The sequence below is a fragment of the Phacochoerus africanus genome, chromosome 15 (assembly GCF_016906955.1).
Source record: "Phacochoerus africanus isolate WHEZ1 chromosome 15, ROS_Pafr_v1, whole genome shotgun sequence".
NCBI classification, from domain to species: Eukaryota; Metazoa; Chordata; class Mammalia; order Artiodactyla; family Suidae; genus Phacochoerus; species Phacochoerus africanus.
This window is the reverse complement of record NC_062558.1, coordinates 82,737,693-82,750,906: the sequence shown is the minus strand read 5'-3', so window position 1 is coordinate 82,750,906 and position 13,214 is coordinate 82,737,693. Positions and strand designations below refer to the sequence as shown.

Sequence of the window (13,214 nt, the reverse complement as noted above, 5' to 3'; positions counted from 1 at the left end):
ACTTAGCACAGGGGCCTGGCACAAATGTCAAAAGCTCAGTAATATTAATTACATCCAAAACTTGTAAAGCACTATGGTCCACACACTTTTGTATGTGCTATTGACTGAAAGAAAAATGCACAGCTGTGAGCTGAGTTTATTCTATGATTTACTGAGGACTACAGCCCAAGAGACTGTTAGGGTTCAGATAGCTCTGAAGAGGTAGGAGGAAAGGCCAGCATATATAATTTTGGCTAAGGAGTACGTGCAATCAAGCATTCATCTCGGTAGAAGGTTACTGCTAGTCACAAGGAAGAGATATCTCAGTAATGACTATAGTGCTTTTCTAACTATGAGAAAGACACAAGAGTTCGGGTTCATGAAATTTTTTCCTGAAATATATTTATCTAAGGGACTGTTTTTCCTGTTTTCCCAAAGCACAGAGGCCCTCACCATATACTTCATTCTGAATTCAGCGTGCACCGTAGGACAACAACTGCAGTGGCTAATGACTTGAGCCTTGTACAACTGGATGGTGGTCAACATTCTTTGTTTTATAGTGCTTTTATTACAAGTGTAAACTCATTTAATCCACCCAAAAGCTCTGAGGTAGGAACAAATATATCCCGACTTTACATAGAGAGAGATAAGGCACCGATGGCTTAGGCAACTATCTAAGCTTATAGAAAAAGTGGCAGAGCCAGGTCATCTATTCCACGGCCCCTGCTCATAATGGCTGTGCTATGTGGTTCTACACATCTTTTTTTTTTGCCTTTTTTAGGGCCGCATGCGTGGCACTTGGGGTCCAATCAGAGCTACAGCTGCCAGCCTACCCCACAGCCACAGTAATGTGGGATCCAAGCAGCATCCATGAACTACACCACAGCTCACTGCAATTCTGGATCCCCAACCCACTTGATCAAGGCCAGGGATCAAATCTGCATCCTTATGGCTACTAGCCGGATTCATTTCTGCTGCACCATAACAGGAACTCCAGTCAATACATCTTTACTATGGAAGAGGAAGAGTATTATCTCTGTTGATCTGAAACAAAGAGCCTACCAGATATTTCTCCAGAAAATATAGGCTTATTCTGGGATCTGCAAAGAATTGCAAGTCCACATCTGCAACCATGGTGAGCCCTGTGCAAGCCCCACACCCACCCACCCCCAACAAAGGGAAGGAGAACACTTTTAAGGAGAAGAAAAGGAAGTTGGGAGGGCTAGGGAAAATGAAGAGCCTGTGGGTTTTCTTCAGCTGTGTCCTTGCCAGGAAGGAAGAGGCACCTCCTACCAAATGGTCTCTGCTATCATCACAGGCTGTGAGAGTATCCCTTCCAGTCTCCCAAGTCTATTTAATTGGGGCTTCTATTAAATTTTTTATACTCCCCACAAAGCAAAGCAGAGGTTAAGTTCAAAAAAACAGATTCATAGTTATTAGAGGAATAAAGTACCAACTATCCTAACACCGTTATTTATATATTAGACTAGTTGGAAAGTGACACTCAAAGAGGGGTCTCCCCTGCAAGGTGATGACCAGTCCACCAGGCCAAAACCAGCGGAGACACAAGTTTTCTGAGTTTCAGACCAACAGACTCTTCTCCCTCCGGGGAGGTAGATGAGAGAAGGGAGGAGCCTTTGCCGAGGCCCCACCTCCAGCCTTGCTATCATCCAGCGCGCCCAGCGGAGGCCTGCCCGGCATTCCCTGGTATGAGCTGCAGTGATGGGGAAGGCAACTAGAGATCAGACTTACTTCCAGAGGAGCAGTCTGTTTTGGGTCACCATCATCACCGTCTCCTTTGGCTATTACACGGTAAGGACAGCGGCCTCCAAGAAAGACCAAGCGAGGCAACAGAGCGCTCCCTTCAGCTGTGAAATCTACCCTACCTGCAAGGCGGGAGAGATCGCGCAGGCGCAATCGCACTCCCGCGGCGCTGTGAGCCCGGGGATTATACCCGGGAAGACAACGCAGGCGCTCTTGTCTGCCCACGCGTTTCGCAGAGTTTTGAGCTCCTGAGAAACCAGTTACTCACGCTTTCCCTGTATAAGGGCAGGAAAGGCTACCCACACCATGACTCAGTATCTAGATCTTTCAAGATGGTGGTGGCAAAGTCGGAGGCTGGCAGGGCTGCTACCTCCTACTTCCGTACAGCCAACCCCTTGCCCTCGCTGATCACGATCCTGGGGCTGGCATATTTCGGAGTAAGTTATAGTGCGGGTTGGTGCGTCTGTTTGGGCCCTCCAGGCTCCCGTACAGCGAGGGACAATGGGGTGGGCGGGAAGTCTTGCGCTTGCGTACCAGGTGGTTGCCTAGGTTACTAGTGTAAATGGAAGTTCGGTGGGCTTGTAAGGAAGGTCTCTGCCTAGAAAATGTCTCTGTCTTTCCGTTTCCACAGTTAAGAATGACTTAGCTCTAGGTCTTAGTAGAGCTCCAGGAGAAGGACAAGTTGGCAGACAGTGACTGCCAAGTCAATCTAGGGCTTCAGAAGCAGAATGTTTGAGGCAGTTGGATTTGCTTGGAAAATGGGGAAAAACCTAAAGAATGGGTAGGATTTAATTTGTAAAAAGGGATAGAGCGGATATACATGTTACCGCATAGATGTAGAATCAAGAAGACAGGAAATATCTGCAAAGAGGAGGAATGACTTTTACTTAGTCAGAATTCATTTAAAGGATACAGGAAAGATACCCAGAAAAGTGGATTGGGGACTAAATTGTGATGGGAGAAGCTTTCACATATTGAGGTGTAAAATCATTCTGGCTAATACATGATTAAAATTTTCCTGCTGACTAGAATAACCTGTTTTGTGGGCTATGAAATGTGGATTATATATCTGCTTTAACAAACAATGCATTTAAAAATCAAAATCGGGAGTTCCCGTCGTGGTGCAGTGGTTAACGAATCCAACTAGGAACCATGAGGTTGAGGGTTTGCTCCCTGGCCTTGCTCAGTGGGTTGAGGATCCGGCATTGCCGTGAGCTGTGGTGTAGGTTGCAGACGCGGCTCTGATCCCGCATTGCTGTGGCTCTGGCGTAGGCCTGCGGCTATAGCTCCGATTCGACCCCTGGCCTGGAAACCTCCATATGCTGTGGGAGCGGCTCAAGATAAGGAAAAAAAAAAAAAAAAGACAAAAAAACAACAATAAAAATCAAAATCGGAGTTCCCGTTGTGGCTCAGCCGAAAAGAATCCCACTGGTGTCCATGAGGATGTGGGTTCGATCCCTGGCCTCGCTCAGTGGGTTAAGGATTCCGCATTGCCATGAGCTGTGGTGTAGGTCTCAGACAGGGCTAGGATCTCACCTGACTGTGGCTTAGGCTGGTGGCTACAGCTCCGATTCCACCCCTAGCCTGGGAACCTCCATATGCTGGGTATGGCCCTAAAAAGCAACAAAAAATAAAATAAAAAAATAAAAATGGAGTAACTGTGATTCTGGCATTCAAAATGGACCCTTCCCACACACCTTCCTGCTACCGAGAACTTGAATTTTCTGAACTGTATCATACTCAAGGTAACCACCAGCTATTCTCAAAACAATACGTTAGCAGCTTCCAGTTACAACCCTTATGGTTTCAAGGTTGTCCCTTGTTAACTATACAGCCATTTTGGACCCCAACCAATCCTGCTTAACAAGCACCCTTATTTCTTGATAGCTCCAATTATAATTCTTGACAAACAGCTTATGTAGATTTCTATTTGTTTGTTTGTTTGTTTTAATAAGCTTCCCCTGTTTTGTAGTCCAGCAGGACACAACTCTTGAATCTCTGTCCCATGGGTTAGAGTCCTTAGATTGGTTCAAATAAAACTCTCTTTCATTCCTGTTATAGATTGCTTATTATTTCTGTTGACAGTTGGTATAATTTTGAAGGAAAGTAAAGCTAGTTGGAGATTGGCCAGGAGAACCAGGAGACTGGGAATCAGAAGTGTGTTTGTCATATTCACAGTGCTGTTGTTGCCAAATCTGACCACTTTTGTCCTCATTTTCCTATATGCAAAATAGTGGTGTTGAACCAAAAAAATTTCAGTTACATTTCTGTTCTGTAATTCTAAGTAGTTAAGATGATAGATGGAGGGAAGTTTTGGGGGTTTCAGGTTAGAATACTGTGGACCTGGCAGATGCTGCCCCTTCCATTTCTCTCTGTTTTGGAAGATGCAGTGACATTTTATGCTTTAAATTTTAGGTGTATAACAACATAGTGGGAGGGGTTGTACTGCTCTTGGTTTAGACATGAATGAGACAATAAATTTTAAACCTGTTGGCACTTAGTTATTCTCAGCAAAGCCTAAATTGGCAGAGGTTACAATACAAACTGAGGGAAAGTTGATAAGATTACAAAAAAACCTTATATAATTAAGTAATTACTACTGACACTTCACAAACCTGATTTCACTTATTTTCTAACTGCAGTAGATCATTCCCAGTTTTAGAGGTCAAAAAAGTGAAAAAAGAGAAAGATTCTAAATTAAACAGAGGTTTGGAGTTCCTGCTGTGGCGCAACTAGATCAGTGGTTTCTCAGGAGCACTGGGATGCAGTTCCATGCAGTGGGTTAAGGATATGGTGTTGCCATTGCTGCATCTGCAGCATAGGTTGCAACTGCAGCTTGGATCTGATTCCTGGCCCTGGAACACCAGATGCCTCAAGGCAGCCAAAAAGGAAAACAAAACAAATCAAATGGAGATTTGGCTCAAGCCATCGTTTCTGCAGTAAAGAAGCTACCAAGGCACATAAACCCTCAAAATGTGTTAACCTGTATAAAATAATATTTGGGGTGGAATTCATTAGGAACAGAAGTCGGCCTACCTGGGCACTAAGTCTGGTAACCACAGAATTTCCTCGCCATACATCTCCCACTCGAATCGCTTTTAGAAATAGAAAACAGAAGAATAGATGCCCAGATGACTTAGTTCAGAGTTTCTTTGGTCTGTTACTTGTTCTTGTAGAATCAGGATTATTTCATAGCAGCTCTCAAAAATAGATATTCACCCATTTAAGTGACCTAATAGGCAGTCTCTGATTCTGGTTCTCTTTCAGTGGATGGTGTTCTGGCCTGAGAGTATTCCTTATCAGAGCCTAGGGCCCCTGGGCCCCTTCACGCGGTACTTGCTGGACCATCACCACACCCTTCTTCACAATGGGTAAGGAGCAAGGCAGAAAGGGGATGTGGACCCTGAAGCTCCCATCTCCCTCTAGCCTGGAAGGCCCTCAGTTGCCTTTAAGAGTGGTGCTTCTTCACATGAGAGCACTTTTCTCATGGAGGTTTCTATGTTCGATTTCATCAGCAGATAACCATGACCTTAAACCAGGCTAACTTTTGTTTCAGGTATTGGCTTGCCTGGCTGATTCATGTGGTAGAGACTTTGTATGCCATGGTATTGTGCAAGTAAGTGTTTTTATTAATACACCTTTGTCACTTTTCTCTTGGTATTTAACATAAGTTGAGAGTAGCCATGTTTAAATAATGACAGGCTTGTAGGCTGAGAATACTCTCAGGCACAGTTGAATCCCTACACTTAATACTGAGCCTTGCCTGGAGGGAGTTACTCAGTAAATAGTTAATGAATGAATTCATTTCATTTGTATTTACTAGTTAATTATTTAGTCAATTTAGAAGATTTTTCTTCTTCTTTGGGTTTTTTTTTTTTTCCAAAATTTTCTGTATGGTCCCAGAGAAGGATTAGCAGGCTGCCTTCCAGTTTGACTTAGCCCAATGATTCCCAATCCTAGTTTCAAAACTGAATCACTTAAGGAGGTTTCTCAAAATTTGCTTGTCTGGTTTCCAGACCCAGAGAACCTAATCTTATAGGTGTTGCTTTAAACATGGGAATACATTACTTTTTTCAAAATCTACAGATACTTCTAGGATGCAATGCAAGCTAAAAGCCCCTTGTATAGACCCTACTCAGCAGAAGCCAGTGTAGGATAATACAGTGTGAGAGGACTAAAAAAAAAAAAAAACCTCTCTTTACATTTATACTTTATGTAAACATACACAGAAAGTGTGGTGTAATGAAAGGGATGGTTATAACAATGCTAGATTGCTTTGCAATTGATTTTTTTCTGGCTAAGATTAATTGTCACCTTTGTTTTTATTGTATTACTTCTAAACATGGAAAATAAGGTACTTTATTATGTTTTAATAATGAAAGTAATACTTATTGGGTACACACTATGCCAGACAACTGCTAACTGAGTTGAATAGACTGTTACTCTGTCTTCAGCTTCATTAGGCAAGCTAGACTTTCTAGGAGAGAAGCAGAAAGCAGCTTTACTTTTTTGCCCCTCTGCAATGCCCCCTGGATTACTGCTTCCCCCCCACCCCCCCGCCAGCCCTGGATGAAATCTGAAGTAGTGCCATAGATTTTCCAGTCACTGATATTGTCCAGTCTATTTGTGAAAAATGCTTGCAAACTTTTATGTAATTCAGAGTGTCTATTTTCATCACCCGGGGCTCAGCAACCTGCTCTGAGGAAGGGAGCAAGCAAAGTGGGTATCTTCCTTCTCATTCCAACTTTGTTCCCTATTTACCAGGAACAGCTGCCTATGGCCCCTCAGGGCCCTGGGAGTAGTTAGGGGAAGCGGGCACCATCTGCCTTGAGAGCAGGCAGTTGGCTGCTATGGACGTTTCATACCCAGGGTTGACTCTCTCCAAGGGGGTCCTAGTGTATTTTTGAGAAACCACCAATCACTAGGAATCACCCTCCCACAGTTCCCTTGATGGTTCCTTCATACCCCATCAGCATGTCACCTGCAGTTTCCCTTTAGGATCTAGGATGGTGGTGGGGAGCACATTTTCCCTTTTGTTGAGATATCTTCTACCCTTCAGTACTGCCTCTGGGGTGGGGTCCCTTTTAAGTCCACCCATGCCAGCGCCCTTCCACAAGGTCTGTAGGGCTGACAATAACAGCTTCCTTATCCTTCCAGTGGGCTAAATCTGCAAGTGCATGCACTTCCCATCAGGTAAGCTGTACCAGTCTTTAAACTTTTGAATCAGATACTCACCTTCTTCCCAATTACAGGGTACTCTGGTCAAGCTCACCAAGTGGTTCCCTTGATGCTGTTCTTTGGGCTTGACCTGAGATAGGAAGTGCCACAGCCCTAGTATCTCTTGGCCTTGTCAGCCTCTCAGAGTTTAGCTTAGAGTTCTGTAGTCCTGCCTTTCAACTTACAGTGTTGAGGTACTTGACACCTATTTTGTTATTGCCATTTGGAGCCTCTACTGAAAACGAAAAGATTCAAATTGAACATCCTGCTCTTCAGTTCTTTAAAGGGCAGAGGGAGAACAGGCAGAGAAGTTAGGTCACTATTATCATGTTCTTGAAGTCATTTCTTTATGGCCTAACATTGCAATGTATCATTGGTCACTATAAATCAGAATGAATATTCCTTTTGACTTATGAATGAATAAATGCATTTAAGTGGATAAATCAATACATGAAGACATGTAGAACATTTGTGCCCCCCATCCCACTATCCAGCAATCAAAAGGAATTGGTGAATTCCATTTAACCAGAGATAAAATTGGAGTATACGTTCAACTTAATAGCCTATATACATATATATACACACACAGATATAAATTCTTGAATAACTTTTTTATATTGTCATATATGCCTATTTTCCCATGTTTATACCTATAAATTTACCTCATTCATTTTATTAGTACATAGTATTCTATTATATGGATGTGCCAAAATGTATTTAACAATCCTTCTTCTGATTAATGTATTTAACATCCTCCTGCTGATGGACTTTTAAGTCTCTGGGGGTTTTTTGTTTTTGTTTTTGTTTTGCTGTTATAAGTAATACTGCATGAATGTGAATTTCTCATACATCCTGGCCCAACTTTAATATATATATCATTTTTTTTACTGTTTGGTGGTAGAATGTATGAATACAGCCAACTCTTCTCTTATCTATTGACCTCACACCCAGTAACCTTGATAAATTCTTTTTTTTTCTTTTTTGGCTGCACCTACAGCATGCAGAAGTTCCAGTGCCAGGGATCAAACCCAGGCCAGAGCAGTGACCAGAGCCACAGCAGTGACAATGCCAGATCCTGAACCCCTTAACCCACTGAGCCACTGGGGAACTTCGATAAGTTTATTTTTTAGTTTTAATAGTTCATCTGTTCATCTAATAGTTCATCACTATAATTACAAGGGTTCTTTTTCATTTTTTAGGTATGCAATTGTCTCTAGAAATAAAGACAGTTTTATTTCTTCCTTTCAATTCCATATACCTTTATGTTTTTCCCATGTTGCACTGGCTAGTACATCCAGTACAGTGTTGACCAGAAGTGGTAACAGTAGCCATCCTGGCCTTATTCCTGAACAAAGGGAAAGCCTTTCAAGGTTCTGCATCATGATTTTTCTAGAGTTGTATAGATCTCTATCAGAATAAGGAGATTCCCAAGGTTAAGCTAGCTGGTATTTGGCCAACCTAGGATTTACATCTAGTCTATCTTTAGAACACTTGCTTTGAAGCCATCCCAGTCTTTTTCAACTCTTATCTGCTCATCAAAATAACGTGAGAGGGAGTTTTATGATATCATGGTAATACTGCCCGGGGCAATAGTCAGACTGCTTTTCAGGGAAGAGTATACTCTCCTAAATGTACAAGAAAAATGAAAATAAATGAATTAACCATTCAAGTTAAGAAGCTGGAGGAAAGGATAAAATCAACCCAAGGAAAGTAGGTAGAAGGAATAAATTCTGTAAAAATTAGAAGACAGTAAGTCCTATAAAAACATAACATTATAAGTCTGGTAGCTAATTTTTTTTTCTTTTTCTTTTTTCCATTTTTTAGGTCTAAAGGCATCACAAATACTTCCACTCAACTACTCTGGTTCCTACAGACATTCCTCTTTGGGATGGCATCTCTCTATTACTTGATTACTTACAGACCAAGACGCCAAAAACAAACTTGAAGATATCCAAAAAAATTGAATCACTGTTTTGTACACCTTAAACTAATATTATATTGTATCAACTATACTTTCATTTAAAAGGAGAAAATATAGCATATAAAGTTCCTAAGGGAAGACAAGAAGATATTCCAAAAGCTTTCTCTACACTTTAACATTCAGCCTCACCTTTCTTTTTTTTTTTTTAAGGTCCACACTCTCAGCATATGGAAGTTCCCAGGTTAGGGGTTGAATCAGATCTATAGCTGCTGGCCTGCACCACAGCCACAGCAATGCCAGATCTGAGCCCCATCTCACATGTGACCTACACCACAGCTCACAGGCAACACTGGATCCTTAACCCACTGAGCAAGGCCCAGACCGAACCCACATCCTCACAGATACTAGTTGGGTTCATTACCACCAAGCCACAATGGGAACTCCCTCCCTCACCTTTTTTAAAGAGTACTGTATGTTTACTTGATCTTTCTACTTTCTGGAAAGTTACAACCCTCTAGTTTATTCATTGAGTAGATAGCAGGAAAAGATCCTAGCTTTCCAATTCTGCAGACTAACCTATTTGGCAAGAGGGTTTCCAGGACCTCCTTGCGGTCCTTGGCTGGGTTGTTTCTCTCCCTGTCACCTGGTCTAAGCCATGTACTAAGTTTGCTTCTTGGGATACCTTTACTCCCACCTTCTGATTCAAACACCTGACCTTTACCACCACCATCTTAGCAGCCCTCCTTTCCCCCAATTTTTTTCTACCCACTGGATCAACATAGTGACGCTTCCACAACACATCAATTCCACCCACATTCATCAGACACCTGTGAGGCAGGATCCTCTCTCAAGCTTCCATTTTTCACACTACAGAGAAAGACAAGCAAGTAGCTGGAATGGGTGAGGCAGAGCAGTGACATAGGGGACATGCTGAGAAGCAAGAGGAGAGGATTGGGGCATGCCTAGTCTGCTTCTGCCAGCCAGAAGTGATGCTTCCCTCCACACACACCCACTCCCCGACCCACTGCCACACACACACACACACACACACACTACTGTGTAGTTTGCAGGGTCTGATGATGTCCACCTTCAAGTGAGGACCACATCTTGAGCAGCTTCCCTTTTCCTCCTACCACCCATCCCGTCACCTTGCACAACACAGATGTTCAATCAGTGTTTACTCAACAGAGGAGGGAAACTGACTCCACTTTGCACTTGGTTAGTATCATTCCAATTTTTTATGTGGAAACAGTAGAACCCATTCAGTGTGCCCTTGTCTCAGAGAAAAGCACAAGACTGCCCTTGACTGACGCCACCACCTTTCTGTGGGTCCACTGGTGGGAAACCTGTATCTTTTTCACACTTTCCTATTCTTGGTCACTTTCTCCAGACTCGGTAGATGTCTTTCTCCAGCTCAGACTCACTGAGCCACTCCTGTGCTAGGGGTTCTAGCCCATAACTTATTCAACTAGTTACTACTACTCTCACTCACCCAGTTATAACTCATTACTACTGACTGGTTGGGGCAGGAGGATCATTATAACCTCTAGGAACTCTTAGAGCTCCTTTCCTGGAGGACAACCTGCTTGTTCACTAATGATTAGACCTTATTTTCCTTCCATATATATTAGGTCATGTTATTTGTTTTAAGCAAACATTTATGAGAAACATCCCCTTCCGCCAAAAAAGAGGTCCCAAGTAAAAAAAAGTACAACCATGAAAGATAATGGACTATGAATTCGTTTTGGTGGAGATCAGCTTCTACAAATTAATTCCAGTCTTTCCCTCTGTTTCCTTTGTGATTAAGAAGCTACTAATGGTGCCAAGGATAACATGGCAGATTATAAAATGAAATGGATTAACTTGAATAAAATACTGTGAATTGTGTCTCCAATCAAATGCTTTTTTTGTTGTTGTATGACATTTTTGATATGTTGTCACACATTTGATTCTACTCTTTCTCAAATATATTCTGTTATGGAATTATCAGGGATTTTTTTCACTGATAAAGAAATGCTGGTGTTTCCTGGTAGCACAGCAGGTTAAGGGTCCACTATTAGCTCCACTGTAGCCTGGGTTTGATCCCTGGCCCCAGACCTTCTGCATGGTGGGGGTGGAGCCAAAAAAAAAAAAAGAGAGAAAGAAATGCTGAATGCCCTGGTTATAGGACATATGCGCCTCCTTATATTTATAGAGCTACCCATAGTCTACCTAACTCCTCCACACACACAAAGTCCTGAGTGGACATAAGCCTCTCGTTTCATTGTAGGATTGAGGTTTTTTGGTTGTCTTTTTAGGGCCACACCCGCGGCATATGGAGGTTCCCAGGCTAGGGGTCCAATCGGAGCTGTTGCTGCTGGCCTATGCCACAGCCACAGCCACGCCAGATCTGAGCCACGTCTGCCACCTACACCACAGCTCACGGCAACGCCAGATCCTTATCCCATTGAATGAGGCCAGGGATCGAACTCACAACCTCATGGTTCCTGGTCGGATTTGTTTTCGCTGCACCACAGCTGGGAACTCTGTAGGACTGACCTTTTGTTTCCACTACATTTCATTCAGTCTTTGATACAGTCTATGTAGCAAGTGAAATGAGTACTCTGACTTTTTTTAATGCCAAAAGTATCCTGTCATCTTGATTGGGGTATTATATGGCTTGGCGCAAAAAGGGATATAGTGTGGGTCACCCATTTTATAGACCCCTAAACTGCATCCCTGGAGGTAATACACAGTGTCCAGACTAACGGGATCTCATGTTTCTCCCCTCCTCCACAGCCCAGGAGCTTAGAAGTAAGTCTGTGAAGCCAAAAATTAACAAAAAGAGAGACATCTTGGCCTTGTGTTGCAATCTTAGTGGTGATACAGGAGAAATATCTATGATGAGTTTGGATAAGAAAAGACCAGAGGCATCTTGTTGGAAGCAACCATGGAGGGTAAACAGACTAAAACCACAAAGAGATCGAGAGCAAGTATAGTTTGGAAGAATAAAAAAAGAAAGGACCAATAGGGCAAACAAAACAAAACTCATGATCTCACAACAGCCCAGATTTATAAACTAACACTATTTTCTACATTCAGCATATTTATGACTCCGTGCAATCTGAGTCCATACACATTTTATAAACATGGTTTTAAAACAAATCTTGAGTTTAAGAGGTTATACTCCAGATGTGTAAAGAGATTCTTTAGCAAAACAACTTGCCCTCTAGGAGCCTGTATGGACAAGGAGGGTCTAAAAATACAAAAGAAACATTGGAGAACCTGCCTTTGAGGTTAGAGCACAGAATACAACAAGAGTTACTGTGCCTGGGGCACTTCAGAACCTTGTTAATTAAAGGTCTTGTTTGAGCAAACTGGATATTATTTTCCTTCCCTTTTTTATCAGCACAGATTTTTTAAAAATCTAGGGCAGCAGAGTAATATTCAGTCTATGAGATTCTTCTCTCTGCAAGACTCCTTGTCCACATTAAATTGGAAACTATGATTCCTTTTTTGCCAAAGGTGGATAATGAGTGTGTAATTATCATTTCACATTCCTCTTTGTGAAGATCTATAGTCTGATTCCACTGGTGGACACTTGAAAATCCTATCCAGGAATTCCCATTGTGGCGTAGCAGAAACAAATCCAACTAATATCCATGAGGATGTGGGTTTGATCCCTGGCCTCATTCAGTGGGATAAGGATCCGGCTGTGGTGTAGGTTGCAGATGTGGCTCAGATCTGGCATTGCTGTGGCTCTGGCGTAGGCCAGCAGCTACAGCTCCTATTAGACCCCTAGCCTGGGAACCTCCATACGCTGTGGGTGCGGCCCTAAAAGGATGAAAAGACAAAAAAAAAAAAGAGAGAGAGAGAGAGAGAGAGAAAATCCTATCCAAAATACTTCATTTGCAATTTCTATCAACAAACATTTTAAGATGGCTCTTAAGCTTTCTGAATAGGATTGAGTATACCAATCACCTTATTTCTGTTAGTAGTAAGGTATAAAGTTGGATTAGGAAAAATACTTTAGGCATACTGTTCAGGGAAATATTCATGAAAGAATTTTACATTTTCCTTATACCAATATATTGCATTGGATATTTGTAGTAAATAAAAATTACTCAATACAATTTGTCACTAAAATTGAAATCTTGACATTGCTATAAATGAAAGGAAGGAATGACATCTGTAGTATAAAGTAAGGAAGGATTCCCTAACTCAGGAATGTGGGACCCACCCCCGCAATTTTAGTACAAAAAAACCTTCTTAAGCAAGAATATGAAATGCCAGGCCTGGTTGTTTTTTGCTTTTTTCATTTTAGGACCATATCTGAAGTATATGGAAGTTCCCA

At 42.2% G+C, this 13,214-nt stretch overlaps 1 protein-coding gene across 1 annotated transcript; it reads left to right on the top strand.

Annotated features, from left to right (window-relative positions):
- Nucleotides 1-1,627: 1,627 nt before the first annotated feature.
- TMEM254 (transmembrane protein 254) lies at nt 1,628-10,775 on the top strand. Its single transcript, XM_047761857.1, has 4 exons — nt 1,628-1,791; nt 5,011-5,114; nt 5,300-5,359; nt 8,785-10,775. The coding sequence occupies exons 1-4, from the start codon at nt 1,702-1,704 to the stop codon at nt 8,903-8,905; spliced, it is 375 nt and encodes a 124-aa protein (XP_047617813.1). The 5' UTR covers nt 1,628-1,701; the 3' UTR covers nt 8,906-10,775.
- Nucleotides 10,776-13,214: the final 2,439 nt, after the last annotated feature.

Coding starts and splice junctions, on each gene's coding strand:
- TMEM254 (XM_047761857.1), top strand. CDS start 1,702: ATGGGGAAGGCAACTAGAGATCAGACTTACTTCCAGAGGAGCAGTCTG. Junction 5,115..5,299: donor CACACCCTTCTTCACAATGG/GTAAGGAGCAAG, acceptor CTTTTGTTTCAG/GTATTGGCTTGCCTGGCTGA. Junction 5,360..8,784: donor TATGCCATGGTATTGTGCAA/GTAAGTGTTTTT, acceptor TCCATTTTTTAG/GTCTAAAGGCATCACAAATA.